Source organism: Microcaecilia unicolor, chromosome 7 (assembly GCF_901765095.1).
Source record: "Microcaecilia unicolor chromosome 7, aMicUni1.1, whole genome shotgun sequence".
Taxonomy (NCBI): domain Eukaryota; kingdom Metazoa; phylum Chordata; class Amphibia; order Gymnophiona; family Siphonopidae; genus Microcaecilia; species Microcaecilia unicolor.
The window spans coordinates 189,195,778-189,216,693 of NC_044037.1; the positions used below are offsets into that span (position 1 = coordinate 189,195,778).

Consider the following 20,916-nt stretch of genomic DNA (forward strand, 5'->3'; position numbering starts at 1 on the left):
TCAAGGCTACAGAGGGTCAGACTCCTCCACACTCAATGTACTTATATGCTGACGATATTTTTCTGATTCACTACACCAGTGTTTCTTAAGTCCAGTCCTGGAATACCCCTTGCCAGTCAGGTTTTCATGATATCCACAATGAATATGCATGAAGGAGATTTGCATATCATGGAGGCAGTGTATACAAATCAAGTTCATGCATATTCATTATGTATATCCTAAAAACCTGACTGGCAAGGGGTACTCTAGGACTAGACTTGGGAAACATTGCACTACACTACCTCAACCAATCCTGACATTGTGCATCTTCAGTCTTGCTTGGATAATGTAATGTTATGGCTAACAAACAATCAACTAGCTCTTAATCCACAAAAAAAAACATTGTTTGCTTTATCTCAGGTCATCTTACCCCGTCTTCCCTTGCTCCCACGCTATTCAGCCTCCCAGTGCAACCAGTTGAACACTTTAAATACTTGGTGTTACCACTGATTCTCGTTTATCTTTTTCCTCACAGATTTCTTCATTCTTGCGCTCCAGTTTTCTAGCTCTTCACAAAATCAGATCTGTCCGTAGCTTCTTAGATTTTGCTTCTCTTCCTTCATTTTTTCATGCATTAATCAGTTCTCAGCTGAATTACTGTAATATAGTCTACGCAGATGTGCCAAATTTGAGTTTAAAAGATTACAATCCCTTCAAAACACCATGGCAAAGGTATTATGTAAAGCTAAATGAAGAGATCATGTTATTTCCCTTCTCAAAAAGCTCTACTGTCTTCTGATTGAATCAAAAATTCAGTACAAAGTTTCACTTCTTACTTTTAAAGCTCTTCGTATAGGTTTCCCAGATTATTTGGCTAAATTAACCATTCTCTACCCCCCTGCCAAGATTCTTTAAGATCTTTAAATGACTTTAGACTTGTTCTCCAGGGCCCCTCACCTGCACAATTAGAATCCACCAGAAAACTGCGCTTTACTTCCTGGCCCCCTCAATCATGGAATAACCTTCCTCGTTCACTCAGATCAGAATGCTCCCTTTCTAACTTTAAGATTGGCCTGAAAACTTACCTTTTTACATTGGCTTACAATGGTTGATTGCAAATCATAACAAAGGGGAGACAATCGGCTGACTGGCTTAATTTTAGTTTTAAGAGAGGTATTTGAATACTGCCCTATTTTACTATGGAGTTCTTTTTTATACTTTTATTAGCTTTTTTTAAATTGCACATCATTTTGATTTGCATTTGTAAGCAGGGCGGTTTTATCAAATACCAATAAACAAACACCTACCACCCTAAGAAAACAGAGAGGCTACACGGAGAGTACTACAAAACCAGAGCAACTTGATCTTATCTGCATTCGACTGCAACCTCAAAGCCACAAACCAATCCTTAAACAGCTTCAACTTTGCCCCAGCCACCACATCCATGGCATCCTCACTGCAGAAAAGGAGCAGTACTATTTGAACATCACTTGTGTAAATGTAAAACTACAGAAGCACCGACTGTGCATGTAGGCACAAAGGAACCATGTACACATTGATTAAATAAAAGGTTAGAACCAAGCCTTAAAGTACCCTGTACTGGAAAGTCCAAGATGAGGGCACCTGGAATTAGTTTGAACTAACTGCATCCTTCTCTGCAAAGATGATTAAAACTAAATTATTTGCTGTATTTGATATACCACCATTCTCCAAAGTATCTTTGTGGTAGTGTTCAAACCAGGATATCACCAGAAACAATAATAATAAGTGATCAATCATAGCCAAAATACACAGACAGGGAAAACAAGGAGAAGTGTAGGAATAAAAAAACAACAACAATAACTATCCCTGAACAACAAGTATGCTAATCATAAACAAACTGCACACAAAAGGGATACATCTCATACCTAAACAAACAAGGGAACATATTAGCTGGTTTAATCGAGGAATGTCTTGACAAAGAACCAGGTCTTCAGTGCAGATTTACATTTTTGGTAGGAAGGTTCAGAACAGAGAGAAAATGGCATCCAATTCCAGAAAAAAGGAGCCAGGTAGCAGAGAGAGGTGGCATAAGAATAATTGAAACAAATCACTGAAAACACAATAACACAAACACTAGTTGGCAATTTGCCATTATGTCAACTACATATATAGTAACATAGTAAATGAGGGTAGATAAAGACCTAAATGGTCCATCTAGTTTGCCCAACTGTCACACTCATTATCCAATTTATGATTAAATCAACAATGAATGTAATGTAAAATACTTGATCATGGTCTTTCTTTGGCATTTCTGGGACTTACAGCATAGAAATCCACCTGGCCCTGCCTTTACGTTCTAACTACTGGAGTTGCTGTCAAAGCCCACTCCAGCCTATTTGTCTTGTCATTTGTGGAACACAGACCATAAAAGTCTGCCCAGCATGTCCTCAGGTTCCGGCCACTGAAGTAGCTGTTGAAGCCCTTTCCAGATTGCCATATACTGGACACAGACTGTACAAGTCTGCCCGGCACAGGACCTAGTTCATCACAACTGGAGTTGTAATCTAAGCATCACTCAACATATCCACACACATGCAGCCATTTAAGTTCAGGGGTTTTTATATCGTTCATTTTCTAATTAGAGATTCTCTGTGTTTATCCCATGCCATTTTGAATTGTCACTGTTTTTGTCTCTAACACCTCCATCGGGAGGGCATTCCAGGCTTTGACCACCCTCTCAGAAAAAAAGAATTTCCTGACATTACTCCTAAGTCTACCACCCTGCAGCCTCAATTCATGTACTCTAGTTTTACTGTTTCCCCTTCTCTGGAAAAGATTTGTTTCTATATTAATATTTTTCAAGTATTTAAAAATCTGTATCATATCTCTCCAGTCCCTTCTTTCCTCTAGGGTATGCATATTCAGGTCTTCCAGTCTCTTCTCATGTCTTTTGGTGCAAACTCCATATTAATTTTGTTGCCTTCCTCTGGACTGCTTCTAGCCTTTTTACATCCTTAGCAAGATATGGCCTCCAAAACTGAACATAATACTCCAGGTGGGGTCTCGCCAACAACTTGTACAGAGGCATCAAACCCTCCTTTCTTCTACTGATTTCACCTCTCTCAAGTCAGCCTAGCATCCTTCTGACTATGGCTACCATCTCGTCACACTCTTTTGTTACTTTAAGTGTGATAAGGCGGTGACCGTAGCCACGTATAGGCAGTTAAATATGATAGAGAGGCTCATTTTCAAAGCACTTAGCCTCCCAAAGTTCCATAGAAACCTATGGAACTTAGCCTCCCAAAGTGCTTTGAAAATATGCCTCAGAGTCTTAGGACAATACATGTATGTTATAACCAAATTAATTCTAACAGTATTTAACTTGCTAATTAAGATGTCTTCCCCTCCCCCTTGAGTTGCACAGCACCCTCACTTGCAACATATGATAATAAAGTGATATATTATACCGGCATTGCCAAATCTTCATCTGGCTTTTGACATTTGCAGGACATGGACCTTAGAAGCCTGTCCAGCATTGGCTTTAGTTCCCCAATACTGAAGGTGCCAAATCTTCATCTGTCTTTTGCCAATTGTGGGACACAGACCATAGAAATCTGTCCAGCATGGGCCTTATTTAACACTACTGTTGCCCAAAATAATACCTCAACAGCCATGTTGTGTTTCCATCCTCTTTCTATTTAGGCAACCCCTATATTTATACCAGACATTTTTTAATTCCCTCACCGTTTCTGACTCCATCACCTCTCCTAAAAGAGGGTTCCAGCCATCCAGTAACCACTCTGTGAAATACGCCCTAAGTATCCCAGAGCTCTTTGAGGCCTTTTCCTTCTCAATAAATCAAAAAATAATAAATAAGGAAACCCTTGAGGTCAAGATTTCAGGCTCGAGTCTATTCCTAACCTTTGGGATTTATTTAGTTACTTATATTCTATCATTAAACACAGCCATAAGCACAGTTTTCAAGCAATGTGACAGACAAAAACCTGCCAAACTCCCATCCAAAGCATTCACCGTATCCAAAACCTCAACAGTTGGAATACCACTACTTTTTCTTTCTATTTACACGTAATATGCAGGTCGGAGACAAGCCCAAAACTCTCAACCTTCCTGAGTCAAAAGTGGGCATTTTGATTGTAGGGTGAATCTCTGAATCTATCATCTCTCTATATAAAACGCACCACCAACATTCTGAAGCCTCACTTTTCCAACGTTCTAAATGTGAGGCGCCAGAGATCAATTTTTCATCCATGACTGTCTGCCCCGCCCACACGTCAAACGTGATGACCTCGTGGGCGGAGCAATGACACTCACAGACCGTGTAGCACGTCTGATTGGCTGAGTTGGGTGAAGCCAAGGATGACGTCGCCAGCACAGCTGCTCCACAAAAAACCAAGGAAAGGGGGAGGAGTAGTTTTCCACTTTGCAATTCACTTTGATGTGGTTCTGCTTCCTTGGGAAGTACTGTGCATGGTAAAGCACTTTCAGCACTGCTTTTGCACTAAACCTGCAGTTCACAAAACAACATTTTTGAAAGCTTTCTTGCCTTTTACCATATGCTTACAAACATTTAATTACTTGAAAGGAGTATTGACAATTCTTTTACCAGCATTTCATTCCTGAAATACCTCAGTCAGTAATCTCTTTTCTTCACACACACTCACTATCGGTCTCACACAGTCTGTCTCTCTGTCTTACACACACAAACACTCTGTCAAAAAGGACCGCACCTGTGGTCCTACACAGGGCCTCCTCCTTCCTCATTATACACCCTTCACTATTACTCCATCTCATTACAATACTTTAATATTAAATATTTGGTTAACAAAAAACAACTAATCAATATAACCTTGCTAGCGCCCGTTTCATTTGTGTCAGAAACGGGCCTTTTTTTACTAGTCTAATATAATAAAACGCACCGTGAACATTCTGAGGACAAAGATTCTGAAGTCACAGCACACGATAAAGGGTTCATGGTTTCATGGTGGTGAAGCCATCCGACATAACACGGACCTATCAGAAGGGACCTATCAGAAGGGGCTTGCCCACTAACAAAGCAGAACTGTTACCAGGCAACGGAATGCGACATAGAACTCACCTATCAGAAGAAAAAAACAGAAGAAGGGAGGAGCATTCAGCTGTAGAATGCCTCATTGTCTGAGCAGCACAGAGAGCAGACGAACGCCGCTGGAAACAGAGAATATCCCAGCACTGGGTATGTACACAAATATTGTTGTTGGACCCGGGGAAACAGGAGTACAGCGTGCCCCTCGCCATCTGCAATGTGCGCTGCCACCTGCAAAAATTAAACCCAACTTAGCCTGCATCACAGACTGACCCAGGCGGGGGGAGGAGTAGGGAAACACGCGGAGCGTGTTTCCCTACTTCTCCCCAGCCTAGGATTCGGTAGAGACTGGCTGGCAAACTGCTTGAATATACAAAACCGCTAACTCCTTCAATATACAAAACCGGAGGCAACAAAGAAAAAAAAAAACATTATCACGCACGTGCACATAACTGGAACACCTCCCCCCCTTCGCCTTCTCATGAACCAAGCAACCCAGGACGTGCAAAACCATCCCCCGCCTCAAAAAACCAATCACCCACCTCGAGGATGCACACACCGCGCTGCTTCCCGCTGCGCATTCGTCCTGCATTCCTCCTGCATTGTTCCTACGCTGCTGCCCTATAACGAACCAAAAGAGTGGCATACTCTCCCTTCCGCAAACCACACCACCCAAAACAAGATGTCACTGCTTGCCACAAGGACCAAAAATACCGTTAAAACCGACGGCCCCAGACAGTGCTGCTCTCCCGCCAACCAACAAAAAACATCCCCGGCATAAGGCAACCCCTAACCCACCTCAAGGATTCCCCGACCTCAATCACCCCGGGAAAAGACAGTGCCGCTTCATACAGTGCTTTTCTCTTCAAAGGAAAAACTACAGGAGAAAAAAAAAAACTACATGCTAGCGCCCGTTTCATTTGTTTCGGAAACGGGCCTTTTTTACTAGTAGCTTATAAAATACAACACTAACACTATGAGGCATTCATTATCACATAAAGGCAGTCCTGTAAGAAAAGTCCCAGCCACCCAGACCAGAGAAGTAGGCAAGAGTGAAACATACACATTGTTAATTTGACAGATCCCTACATATGGGTAATGTCAGCTGGGACAACCAAAGAAAACTCTGGTCACTCACCACAATAAGAGACTCTGGCAGAATATCCTGAATATTATCCACTGCTATACTCCCTCTCCTGCACATCATGTGGGTCTGAGCTTGGCCAAACCTCATGACCATGCCCAATCCCAAGTTGGTTCCCTGATGGTCTGATCAAAGGACAGGTACTGTATCAACAAAAAAGAAATGCAATAACCTATTGGAGAGGCAGAAATAAACTAAATATAATGTATGATTTGCCAAATGAGTTGACTCTGTGGCAATAAATGACATAAACTCAGATCACATCCAACCTATCCTTTAAACAGTGCTCAAAGGGGTGGACAACAGCCCCATAATGAACATTAAAATCACCCACCACAATTAAATTCTTCAATTCCCTATAAAGTATTATTATTGTAATTTGTGTTATATTCTGTACATTATTATGTTTTATTCACTTTATTGTTTGTTAGTAAGTCACATTGAACTTGAATCTATTTCAGGCTACTGTGGGGTATAAATGTCATGAATGAATGAATGAATGAATGAATGAAATAAAAGTAATACCTAGTTCACAGTAGAATAACAAAAACCCCCAAAAGACCCCCACCCCATCTCAACAACTGACAGTCACATCCCAAAACCTGTTCCACAGAAACATGCCTAAAACCCAAGTCAGAAGCATCCCAACTCCACCCTTCTCAATCTCCCAGTTCCCCAGCCACTCCTCCCAAAACCAATAATAATCCATATCCTCTGTAATACCAACAATACCTCACCCAACTGACACCATCTCTTCAGCTAACAACTCAGCTTTCCTCCTAATGGACCTTGCACTGAACAGAACTAAATTCAATTCTTCATAATCATCACGAACTATATCCCATCTATTATCCCTGCACATCCACCAATAATCTTCTTCCAGGATACTTCTTCCTCCAAAAACTCAGCACACACTCTCCATTCTACCCCATGCCCACGAAAAAACAGCAATATGACTCACATAGTCCATAGGAAATAGTTTTCAATTGCGGTACAATCCAAGACCACCACCCCCCTCCCAACCAACCCCACCCTTCCTGTTGCTGCATAAAGTGAAGATACATACCTGTAGCAAGTATTCTCCGAGGACAGCAGGCTGATTATTCTCATGATTGGATCGTCGTCTGCGACGGCCCAGGAAACCGGCAAAATTTGTATAGCAAAACAAAGAACTCTCCAGAACGCTCCGTCGCGCGGGCAGAACATACCACGCATGCGCGAACGGCTTCCCGCCCGTGACGCGAGCGTGCCCTCCTTAGTTTAATAAAAAGCAAAACAGAGAACTGGAACAACTCCAAAGGGGAGGAGGGTGGGTTTGTGAGAACAATCAGCCTGCTGTCCTCGGAGAATAGCTGCTACAGGTATGTATCTTCACTTTCTCTGAGGACAAGCAGGCTGCTTGTTCTCACGATTGGGGTATCCCTAGCAGGCAGAATCACTCAAAACAATGAACATTGGTCAATTGGGCCTCACAACAGCGAGGACATAACAGAGATTGACCTGAAAAGAACACAACTAAGTGAGAGTGCAGCCTGGAACAGAACAGAAATGGGCATAGGAGGGTGGAGTTGGATTCTAAACCCCGAACAGATTCTGCAGCACCGACTGCCCAAATCGACTGTCGTGTCGGGTATCCTGCTGAAGGCAGTAGTGAGATGTGAATGTGTGGACTGATGACCATGTTGCAGCCTTGCAAATCTCTTCAATGGAGGCTGACTTTAAGTGAGCCACTCACGCAGCCATGGCTCTAACATTATGAGCCGCAACATGGCCCTCTAGAGTCAGCCCAGCTTGGGCATAAGTGAAGGAAATGCAATCTGCTAGCCAATTAGAGATTGTGCGTTTTCCGATGGCGACTCCCCTCCTGTTGGGATTAAAAGAAACAAACAACTGGGCGGACTGTCTATAGGGCTTTGTCCGCTCCACGTAAAAGGCCAACGCTCTCTTGCAGACCAAGGTGTGCAAATTGTCTTAACCAGGGCGAGTATGAGGACGGGGCAAAAATGTTGGCAAGACAATTGACTAGTTCAGATGGAACTCTGACACCACCTTCAGCAAGAACTTAGGGTGAGTGCGGAGGACTACTCTGTTATGATGAAGCTTAACATAAGGTGCATGCACTACCAGGGCTTGGAGCTCACTGACTCTACGAGCTGAAGTAACAGCCACCAAGAAAATGACCTTCCAGGTCAAGTACTTCAGATGGCAAAAATTCAGTGGCTAAAAAGGAGCTTTCATCAGCTGGGTGAGAATGACGTTGAGATCCCATGACAATGGTGGAGGTTTGACAGGGGGCTTTTGACCTCTCATGAAGCGAACAACTAAAGGCTATCCAGAGATAGGCTTACCCTCTACACATTGATGGTAAGCACTAACTCTTATGGAATTGGTCTTGAGACCAGACTCTGATACGTGCAGAAGGTATTCAAGCAGGGTCCGTGTAGGACAAGAGAAAGGATCTAGGGCCTTGCTATCACACCAGACGGCAAACTTCCTCCATTTGAAAGAATAACACTTTTTCGTGGAATCTTTCCTGGAAGCAAGCAAGACTCGGGAGACACCCTCTGAAAGACCCAAGGAGGCAACTTCTAAGCTCTCAACATCCAGGCCATGAGAGCCAGAGACCGGAGGTTGGGATGTAGAAGCGACCCCTCATTCTGGGTGATGAGGGTTGGGAAACACTCCAATCTCCACGGTTCTTCAGAGGATAACTCCAGAAGAAGAGAAAACCAGATCTGACGAGGCCAGAAGGGAGCAATCAGAATGATTGTTCCTTGGTCTTGCTTGAGTTTCAGCAAAGTCTTCCCTACTAGTGGTATGGGAGGATACACATATAGAATACCTGTCCCCCAATGCAGGAGGAAAGGCATCTGATGCTAGTCTGTCGTGGGCCTGAAGTCTGGAACAGAACTGAGGGACTTTGGGGTGAAACCAAGATGGCGGCATAGCAGGACGCATCGAGAGGCAGCTCTGGGGTCCCGTTTGGTGCTAAATTTCTTCCGCGACGATGCCCCACACAAAACGAAAGGGGACTATGAGGTTAGCTCTCCCACCTACCTCGACGTCCTCTCTGTTTCACATGGGGCTCGAGCGCTTCTTTTCACCGCTTTCCCACGGAAATAGAGACACGGATCCCGCTGCGCAGCCCTCGGGAGAGGCGGAGACCATGCTGGGAGAGGAGGTGTCTCTCTCACCACCGGTAATGCTGAAGCCTCTGTGCCCGGCCTCATCGACGAGTCTGGTTGGGAAGCAGCAGCCTACCAGAAGTGTTTCGGCCTCTGCTCTCAGTGAGGGTCAAGAAACGTTGAGAAAGACGCCGAGAGTAGAGGCAGGAGCCTCAGGAAAAGAACCGGAGGTAAATCTTGAAATGATTTGGAAGAAGTTGAATGAAATGGACACTACTTTACATCAGACATCAGGTGAAATTAGAGCCTTTAATAGTAAATTTCAAGAACTTAATTCTAAATTGGATTTAATTAAAGAAGAAATTGCTGAAAAAATTCAAAGTGTTCAAAAGAATGTTGACTCTTTACAGGAATTTAAATTATCTGTGATTAAAGACAATGTTGACATTCGGAAAAAGATGGAACAGATTGAGAACTTTAATAAAAGATTAAATTTACGTTTGTTAAATTTTCCTAACCTCCCTGGGATTACTCCTTATGATATGTTTAAAAGATATGTGAATGAAGTTTTACAAATTCCTTTGGAAGCTATTCCGCCTGTAAACAAATTATATTATATTCCTGCTCCTAAGGGAGAGAAAGGGAAAAAACAAGAACTTCAAGATGTCAATCCGGATTTAAATAATATTTCAGCAATACTGGAACAGACATTGGATGAAAATACTGAAAGATCCACTTTAATTGTGTCATTCATTTTTGAACAGGACTTGAATAATATAATGAAACTTTATTTTAAGAATTTAAAAACCTGTTTTGGTGAAATTAAGGTTCAGATTTTCCCTGACGTAGCGAAATCTACCCAACAAAGAAGGAAAGCCTTCCTTGCATTAAAATCAAAAACATCTGATATAGGAGGGACTTTCTTCTTACCACTTCCATGTAAATGCATTGTTAAATTGGGTCAGATTAAATATACCTTTTATTCACCTGAACATCTAAAATCATTTCTTGATTCAAGGCAGCAGTAATGATATAAGTATAACGTGGGAATGTTAAGCCACTATCTTTTTTTCCTATTTTTGTTCATAATTATTTGTTTTAAATCTTCTCTAAATTCCACCAACCCCTCTCTCAGTTTAATGTGGTCTAAGGAAGCAAAAATATTATGTTATAGGAATTTGATAGAATACGATTTGTATATCTGTATGATTGTATGGTATTTCCTTAAATGTTGCTTAATTTCCTCTTATGAATCATGGCTGTTTTTCAATAACAAGTATCTTCTTGTTGTAATGTTTAAAATTAATAAACAAATTTAATATATATAAAAAGAACTGAGGGACTTTGTGATTGATCTGAATGGCAAAAAGATCCACCAAGGGGGTGCCCCATGCTCGGAAGATCTTGTGGACAACGCCCATTTTGAGCGACCACTCGTGAGGTTGCATGATCCTGCTCAACCTGTCGGCCAGGCTGTTGTTTACACCAGCCAGATACGTGGCTTGGAGGAACATGCCATGATGGCACGCCCAAAGCCACATCTGAACGGCTTCTTGACACAGAGGGCGAGATCCGGTACCCCCCTGCTTGTTGGTGTAGTACATAGCAACCTGATTGTCTGTCTGAATCAGAATGATTTGGTTGGACAGCCGATCTCTGAAAGACTTGAGAGTGTTCCAGATCGCTCGTAATTCCAGGAGGTTGATCTGAAGACCCTTTTCCTGAAAGGACCAAGCCCTTTGAGTGTGGAGACCATCTACATTAGCTCCCCAACCTAGGTGGGATGCATCCGTCGTCAGCACATTTTGTGGCTGAGGAATTTGGAATGGACGCCCCAAAGTCAACTTGAGTCAAATGGTCCACCACTGAAGGGAACTGCAAAAGTCAGTGGAGAGAAGGATCACATCCTCTAGATCCCCTGTAGCCTGGCACCACTGGGAATCTAGAGTCCATTGAGCTGATCTCATATGTAGACGTGCCATGGGAGTTACATGAAGTGTGGAAGCCATGTGTCCTAAGAGTCTCAACATCTGCCAAGCTGTGATCTGTTGAGACGCTCGAGCCATGGACATGAGGGCCAGGAGATTGTCTGCCCTTGCCTGGAGAAGATAAGCTCGAGACGTCCGTGTGTCCAACAGAGCTCCAATGAACTCCAATTTTTGAACCGGGACAAGATGGGACTTGGGATAATTGATCACGAACCCCAGAAGCTCTAGCACTCGAATAGTCATCCGCATGGACTGTAGAGCGCCTGCCTCTGAGGTGCTCTTCACCAGCCAATCGTCAAGATAAAGGAACACATGCACTCCCAGTCTGCGTAGTGATGCTGCGACAACTGCCAGGCACTTTATGAAAACCCTGGGCGCAGACGCAAGGTCAAAGGGCAGTACACAATACTGAAAGTGCCGAGTTCCCAACCAAAACCGAAGATACTTCCTGTGAGCTGGGAGTATCGAGATGTGGGTATAGGCATTCTTTAATTCCAGAGAGCATAGCCAATCATTTTCCTGAATCATGGGAAGAAGGGTGCTGAGGGAAACCATCCTGAACTTTTCTCGGACTAGGAATTTGTTCAGGGCCCTTAGGTCTAGGATGGGATGCATCCCCCCTGTTTTCATTTGTACAAGGAAGTACCTGGAATAGAATCCCAGCCCTTCTTCCCCTGGTGGAACGGGTTTGACCACATTGGCCTTTAGAAGGGCGGAGAGTCCCTCTGCAAGTACCAGCTTGTGCTGGGAGCTGTAAGAATGAGCTGCTGGTGGGCAATTTGGAGGTTTGGATTCCAGATTGAGGGTGTATCCTGACCAGACTATTTGAAGAACCCACCTATCGACGGTTAAGAGAGGCCACCTTTGGAGAAAAAATATCAACCTCCCTCCGACCGTCAAGTCGTCCGGTACAGATACTTTTTCTGAGGCTATGCTGCACTGCAGCCAGTCAAAAGCCCATCCCTTGCTGTTGCTGGGGAGCTGCAGGGGCCTTAGTCGCACGCCATTGACGGGAACGAGCGTGCTGGGACTAAGCCTGGACAGGCTGCCGAGAAGCAGGAGTGTACCTACGCCTATTGTAGGAATAGGGAGCACTCCTCTTCCCTCCAAAAAACCTCCTAGATGAGGAGGTGGTAGCAGAAGACGCCCGGTGGGAGAGAGAATCCATAGCATCATGGTGCTTCTTGATCGATAGTCCATGTCCTCTACTTTTTCGCCAAAAAGGTTATCCCCCCGGCAAGGAACATCCGCCATTCGCTGCTGGGTCTTATGATCCAGGTCAGAGACATACAGCCATGAGAGTCTGAACACCACTATACCTTGAGCAGCTACTCGGGATGCCACATCAAAAGTGTCATAAGTACCCCTGGCCAGGAATTTATGACACACCTTCTGCTGCCTGACCACCTGGTGAAAAGGTATGGCGCGCTCCAGAGGAAGTGCTTCAACCAAACTAGACAGTTGCCTCACCGACTTCCGCAAGTGGATGCTCGTGTAGAGCTGGTAAGTTTGAATCCTAGCTGCGAGCATAGCAGCCTGATACGCTTTCCTCCCAAAAGAATCCAAGGTCCTGGACTCTCTGCCTGGGGGCGCCGAGGCATAGTCCCTAGTACTCTTGGCTCTTCTGAGAGCAGAATCCACCACCATGCAATCGTGAGGCAGTTGAGACTTCACCATTACAGGCTCTCCATGGACTCTGTATTGGGACTCAGCTTTCTTGGGGACCACTGGATTAGAAAGAGGGAACGACTAGTTTTGCATAAGAACTTCCCTGAGTGTGTTATGCAAGGGAGCTGTTGCAACCTCTGTAGGTGGAGAAGGATAATCCAAGACCTCGAGCATCTCAACACTGGGCTCATCCACAACCTCCATAGGGAAAGGAATGTCCTTAGACATTTCCGAACAAAGGAGGAAAAAGAAAGACTCTCAGGTGGAGACAATCTTCTTTCAATTGGCGGAGTAGGATCAGAGGGAACCCCATAAGACTCTTCTTCAGAAAAGTATCTGGGATCTTCCTCTTCCTCCACGAGCGCTCTTCATCGGTATTGGACAAAAGCTCTCTAAGAGCAGCCCGAACCCGAGCCTGTCTCGACGTTGAGGAATGACAACCTCGAGGGGAATGTCAAGAAGGCGACCCGAGCCTGGACTGCGGCGAAGCTTCCTCCACCGACGTCGAGGGAGAATCGACCCAGGTGGCGGCCAACGCCAATGCCGCAAGCACAGTCAGTACCACAGGCGAAGGCCCAGATGCCGCTTCCACAGTCAGTACAGAAGGTACAAGCACCCCTGGCACTGAAGTAGATTGGCGCAGCAGTCCCTCCAGAAGCTCTGGAAGAAGGGCCCTGATACGCTTGTTGAGAGCTTCCATCGGAAAAGGCTGGGGGGTTGGTACAGGAGCCGGTAGCAGAATCTGAGGGGGCTCGAGAGCCGGTACCAGGCTGCCAGAAGACCGACGCATCGGCACCTCCTGTATAGAGGGTGAGCGGTCCTCCCGGCGCTGACGCTTCTCGGGTGCCGAATCCCTCGGCTCCCCGGAGCTCTCAGTACCGCGCATGGAAGGAGAACGATGACGGTGCTTCTTAGCCTTTACTCGACGCCCATCATCGAGACTCCTCGGTACCAAAGAGGAGGACGTGGAATCCTCACGCATCCTCGGGACACACTCCCGAGACACTTGAGTCCGTTTCTTCATTAAAGGACACAGCTTACAAGCAGCTGGAAGATGATCGGGCCCAAGGCACTGGAGACACCACAAATGGGGGTCGGTACCCGAGATGGTCTGGTTGCAGCGAGTACAAAGCTTGAAGCCGCTGGGTGTCCTCGATGACATGGATGGAAAAACGGCGGCTGCAAAATTAAAAGACTCGATGATGCCAATAAAAAGGAAGCAAAAACCCGACCGTACAGCCTAAAAGCCGGCCGTGGCGAAAACAGAAGAAAACTTAAACAGAATGAGAAAAAACTAAAGAAATAAAGGGTAGACTAAAGTTCTACTACTTTTTTTTTTTCAATTTTTATGAAAGCAAAACAAGAAGGAAGAAGCAGGATGCAAAAAGTCTCCTGGGCCTAAAAAAAACACAGCAGAAAACACCATGTCGCCTCAGATGCGGATGAGAAAAAACTGAGGAGGGCACGCTTGCATCGTGGGCGGGAAGCCATCTGCGCATGTGCAATGTGTTCTGCCTGCGTGACGGAGCGTTCTGGAGAGTTCTTAGTTTTGCTATACAAATTTTGCCGGTTTCCTGGGCCGTCGCAGACGACAACCCAATCGTGAGAACAAGCAGCCTGCTTGTCCTCAGAGAATGCCCCGTCCCATAACCACTGGAACCTCCACCTCCTGCCCACATAGCAGATTGTACAAGAAAACAGATGCCAAAACAAAGCGAGACACTGAATCCACACACACAGTCTTGTTTGTGAGAAAATGAGCTCCAGATAAGAACTAGATTGGTAAAAGTTTTATCAGTCATATTTTTACCTGTCCAACTACTCTGTCCCTCTCAAGGCTGGTCAGCATTTTCTGTCTCAACAACGTCTCGTATTTCTCATGCAGCTGCCTTAGTAAAGGTTCATATGATGCATAGTGTGTCTTCAGTCTAGGAATAGCAAAAGAAAGTTAACGGATCATTAAATAATAACTAATGATGGTTTTCATCTATGGAATTGTTTTTTTCAAAGTATAAATAAAGTATGAAATATCACTGCATGGGATTTCAACTGTTATTTTCAATGTCACCTCTCCACCATTATACCAAAGCATATTCACTGTTGGATAAAATCATTATTTTCTGCTACCCAAATGTTTAGGGGTTAGCATCTAAACTGTATGTTGAATTTGTAATGATTCTTACAAACCTTTAAAATATGTAACCTGACCTATTTTAAATCCTTTTTCTAGACCAGGGGTTCTCAACCCTGTCCTTGGGATACACCTAGCCATTTGGGTTTTCAGGATCTCCACAATGAATGGGCATGAGATAGATTTGCATACAATGGTGGTAGTGTATGCAGATACACCTCATGCATATTCATTGTGGAAATCTTGAAAACCTGTCGGGCTGGGTGGTTCTGAGGACTGGGTTGAGAACCACTGTTCTAGACACATTTTCTCTTCAATAACAAGAAAGAAAAATGTGTACATTGCTTGAAAGTCCAAAACACTAAAGCCCAATAGCATTCTGACCAGTGGCGTACCAAGGGGGGGGGGGCGGGGGGGGCGGTCCGCCCCGGGTGTCAGTGGGTGGGGGGGTGATCCGCTTCGCTCCCGCTGCTCCCACTTTACCTTTAAAAATTTTTTTGAAGCGTCGTTGCAGGCAGCGCCTTGCGTCTGCCCTGCTTGTTGCAAAAGAAGTAAATCTCTTCGCTTCGTCGTCATCGGGCCTCACTATGTCCCGCCCTCCTCTGAGGTAATTTCCGCGAGGGCGGGACATAGTGAGGCCCGACGATGACGTAGCGAAGAGATTTACTTCTTTACAATAAGCAGGGCAGCCGCAAGGCGCTGCCTGCACGACGCTTCAAAAAAAAAAAATTTTTAAGGTAGGGTTGGAGCAGGAGAGTCGGGTCGGGGTGGGCTCCTCAGATGGGAGAAAGGTATTGTGGGGGTTTCTCACATGGGGGAAGGGGTTTTTATATGGGAAAAGGGGGGTGGGGTTCTCAGATGGGAGAGGGGTGTTGTGGGGGTTATCACATGGGGATGGGAGGGGGTTTTCATATGGGAGAAGGGGACTAGAGTGGGAAGGGGGCTGTCAGATGGAAGAGGGGTGTTGTGGGGGTTCTCACATGGGGGGAAGGGGTTTTTATATGGGAGAAGGGGACTGTGGTGGGGAGGGGGTTTTCATATGGGAGAAGGGGACTAGAGTGGGGAGAGTGCTCTCAGATGGGAGAGGGGTGTTGTGGGGGTTCTCAGATGGGGAGGGGAGGGGGTTTTCATATGGGAGAAGGGGACTGGGGTAGAGAGGGGTGTTGTGGGGGTCTCACATGGGGGGAAGGGGTTTTTATATGGGAAAAGGGGCCTGGGGTGGGGAGGGGTTCTCAGATGGAAGAGGGGTTGTTGTGGGGTTCTCACATGGGGGGAAGGGGTTTTTTATATGGGAAAAGGGGACTGGAGTGGGGAGGGGTTTCCAGATGGAGAAGGGGACTGGGGTGAGGAGGGGGGGTTCTGGGGATTCTCAGATGGGAGGACTGGGGTGGGGTGGGGGTTCTCAGATGGGAAGAAGGGGACTGGGGTGGGGTGGGGAGGAGGGGGAGGGGGTTTCTGGTGATTCTCAGGATGGGAGAAGGACTGGGGTGGGGTGGGGTTCTCAGATGGGAGAAGGGGACTGGGGTGGTGTGGGGGGGTGGGGTGGTGTCTCAGATGGGGAGAAGGGGGCTAGAACTGGGTCTGAGAAGGGTCATGATGGAAAATGGGGCATGTCTGGTCAGGGTGGAGAAGGGTCGGGCTGAAAAGGGTGGGCAAGGCATGTGGATGAAAGGGGGCTGAAACTGAGGGCTGAAAGGAGGGTAGGGTGGGATAGGGGGCTAGTACTGGGACTGGGGGCTGAAAGGGCGGGCGGGGCGGAAATTGTGGGGACTGGGGCTGAAAAGGAGACAGGGAGAAGTGGCTGGGGCTGAAGCGGATGGGGCTGAAGCTCAGGACTGGTGAGAGAAAAGGGCTGGGGTTGAAACTGGGGGCTAAAAAAGGGGACAGGGAAGAAGTGGCTGGGGGCTAAAGCTCGGGACTGGTGGGAGAAAAGGACTGGGGCTGAAACTGGGGACTGGTGGGATAGTGGGGCTGGAACTGGGGGCTAAAATAAAGGGGCAGAGAGAGGGGACCGATCCTGGATGGAAGGGGGAGGAGAGGGAGGGCAGACCCTTGATGGATGGGAGAGGGAGGGCAGACCCTGATGGATGGGAGAGGGAGGGCAAATGATGGATTGAAAGGGCAGGACAGTGGATGGAAGGGATAGAAAGGGCAGACAGTGAATGGAAGAGGGAGAGAGAGAGGGCAGACAGGGGCAGAGATAGAGGGCACATGTAGATGGAAGGGGCAGGGAGAGAGGCAGACATTGGATAGAGGGAACAGCAGAGAGGGCAGACACTGGATGGCAGAGAGAGAACAAAGACAGATGCTGGATGGAAGGAAGACAGTGAAAAGAAGATGAGGAAAGCAGAAACCAGAGACACAAACTGTAAATAAAATATATATTTTATTTTTTGCTTTAGGATAAAGTAGTAGTGTAGCTGTGGTTAATGTTTATAATAGAACATGTAAACAATGTAATCTTTTTATTGGACTAATTTTAATACATTTTGGCTAACTTTCGGAGAACAAAACCCCCTTCCTCAGGTCCGGATAGGATATTGTAATAGCACTATACTGTATTGACCTGAAGAAGGGATGTTTTGGCCTCTCAAGCTAAATGTATTAATCCAATAAAATGGTATTATTTTATTTTCTATATTTGTTTTATTTCTATTTGTTAATTTGTAAAGTGGTGATTGGTACTTGTTAGTTTTTTCAAATTACATCTGCTGTCTTATATTTTGGCACAGTACTAGGGGACATTTTCTGTTTCTGTGGTGGTGCATTGTATGCAGAGTCTGGCATCTGGGGGTTCAGTTAATTTTTGTCTAAATAGAAAGGTTTATTATTGCTTATTCTATAGTGGATTAGGGGTGTAGCTGGTGTTTGTGAAAAAGACATGGCTTTCGGTTGGCATTGACTGTGCAAGATGGACGATCTATGTTATTCTGCCTGGTTTCGTTTTACAGTAGGTGAATTGATGTTCTAGTGCTCACTGTAGTGTTTAAGATGCTTTCCTTTTCCTTGTGTGACTTATAGAAATTACTGCTTATGGTATGCTAGAATTGCTCTATAGGTCCTGAGTGTTTTGTATTCTCCGGCATGCCTAGTACTAGATTTTGGAGGGGGGTGTTAAAAATGACCGGCCCCGGGTGTTCAACTACCCTAGGTATGCCACTGAGTCTGACATACACTTGCACAAATTATTCATCCTGTGATAAACACAAAATTATTAGGGATGCCTCCTCTTCTACAATTAGCAATTACAACTACTTTACAATTAGTTCTGGTAAAGATAACTGATGGTTCAATAACATGTATAACCATTGTTATTATAATCTGTGCACTATATGGTTGAGATTTATTAGACTTCACAAAATAGCAGGGACGGAGAATAGGCAAATCACAGTAGTGGCTCTAACTCATGTGTGACTCTTAGAAAATATTGTAAGTTACATGGTTTGAATTTTACCTATATCAACTCTATGGCTGTATTGGCGATTATTCTAAATGCAGGTACACTGGTATTATGATCCTTTATAGAATAGGCTCCTAATGTGCATCCTCTGGGTTCCTAAGTGGAGGCACCCTGTTATAGAATTGCTCCCATTAAGCTGGTATAGTATGCAACTTCTTGACCTCTTTGTTTAAGATAAGGTGCTCTTTGGTAAATTCAACTATAAAATTAGTGAAATAGATCAAGGTTAAAGTATGGTTGCACAATGTTCTAGCACCCATGATTTGGAACAAACTTACGCTTGACATTAAATTTCAATTTAGTTACTGCAAAATGGTTAAGGTGTGGCTTTTCCCTTAATCAGACTGTTACCACTGCTCTGCTGCTTTTAACTTGATATTATCTTTGCTGTTTACTGCAGTTTATTTTTAATTTTTACATATGTTCTCCTTGCCTTCATGTTTATGATATTCACCCCTTTGGCTATCATGATTAATCTCCTTTTTAATAGCGTTCCTCAAGAGCACACACACATACAAATTATCTTCCCTCCTCTTGATGTTCCCATCAACAGCATCCTCCCTCCTCTCAAAACCCCCTCCAGAGCATCCACCCTTCACCCAAATCACCCTCAGAACATCCATTCCCCTTCTAAAGAACCCCCTATGCATCCTCCCTCCACTCGAAGCTCCCTCAGAACATCCACCATCTTCCATAGCCCTCCTACAGCATTAAGGGGGCCTCTTTTACAAAGCAGTACTACCGATTCTTGGTGTGGCAAATGAGAGGAAGCCCATTCAATTCCTATGGGCTTCTTCTCATTTGCTACGTGGGAATCAGTAGTGCGGCTTTGTAAAAAGAAGCCCTAAACCACCCTCCTGAAATCCCTTCCAGAGAATGTACCTTCCTCCCAAAGCCATCCCAAGAACATCCTCTTCCCACAGCCAAAGTCCTCCCCAAGAGCATCCACCCCTTCTGAATCCTCCCAGAGAAATGTACCCTCCTCCAAAGCTCCCCCCACCCAGGAAGCCCACCCCTTCTCAATGCTCCTGAGAGCATCCAGCCTCTTCCAAAGCCCCCCATAACTAGGGTTCATGCTTCATAAGACTGCTACTAGGGGTGCTATTTTGATGATGGCATCGCTCCTGCCCAAAGACGCCCTGGATCACCAATAACAACACTGTAGCCCCTTTGGGGGTGGGGTCTGGAGCTGGAGGAGGGGTCTGCTCTACCAGCCCAGGAGCATCAGGCTGCAGCTTTGTGGTCTGATGCTCCTGGGCTGGCCTACTTATGAGGTGGCTCACATGCAGCATTATTCTTTACCACAAGATTCAGCAACCTTCAGGACTGAGATACTACAAGTTGCTAAATCCCATGTATATCAAGGTGTGGTAAAAGATCATCTTTTATCACACCTTTATAACTTCCCCCCCCTAAATGCCGGTTTACGTATATATAAACCCGAATAGTACTTCTAAAATAAGTACCATTATACAGTCACTGCCACAAACTATGGATAGAAACAAGAGGCAAATCTTATAAAAAGCAAACAGTTTTTTATATTCCAAGCTCCCAGAGAATGAAACATCTGTGCCTGACATGGCCATGTTTCGACTGGAAAAAAGGCTGCATCAGGGACAGAGTTACCAGCAGACGGAAAATAAACGAGTTCACCACATCTGACACAAAAGACAAAAACGTTAAGAGGCATGATTTATAGCATATGCTGAGCGCCCATCCACATGACTAAATTTAGTCACGGTCAGTTACACCAAGTAAAACTTGGTGTAAATGCCAATGTCTAATTAGGCACGGACTGAGTGTATTCTATAACAACGCATATAGATTTTAGAAATGCCCATGATTCGCCCATTTCATGCCTATTGCCACACCCCCTTTTCAACTATGCAACTTAGAATTTAAGCGCATCATGTTACAGAATACGCTTAGACAGTTGTGCGCATAAATTCTATTAATGCCCAGTGTCAATAATTGCTTAATTACCAATTATTGGCGCTGACTGGTTTGTTAATTAAGTTGCACATGCAAATCCAGAATACAACCAAATTTGCGTGCATAATGTAAGTCGTGCTTTATAGAATCCAGAGGCATGTTCCAAAAATTGAAATTAGTCTCAGAGAAGACTTAAATCTAGCCAATTTCAGGACAGTAATCCAGGGTTTAATTACTTCTTATTTTGACTGTTAACAATTTACTTGTTGGGCTACCTAAATGTATTTTAAGATCTTTATAGATAGCTCAATGTCACATCTCATGTCTTTAGTGGACTATTAATATTTGATCACATTTCTCCAGTTGGTTTTTAAGGTTTTAAACACAATGTACCTGTAAAGCTTTTGCCTCCATCAACTCTCAA

The 20,916-nt window shown here is 44.9% G+C and overlaps 1 protein-coding gene across 1 annotated transcript in view; it reads right to left on the bottom strand.

The window, feature by feature from the left end:
• The window catches only part of SPAG16 (sperm associated antigen 16), a 932,486-nt gene that overhangs the window by 818,373 nt on the left and 93,197 nt on the right, over positions 1-20,916 (bottom strand). Inside the window, 1 exon segment of the mRNA XM_030210425.1 lies at positions 14,780-14,897. Within this exon segment, the coding sequence (XP_030066285.1) occupies positions 14,780-14,897 (118 nt within the window).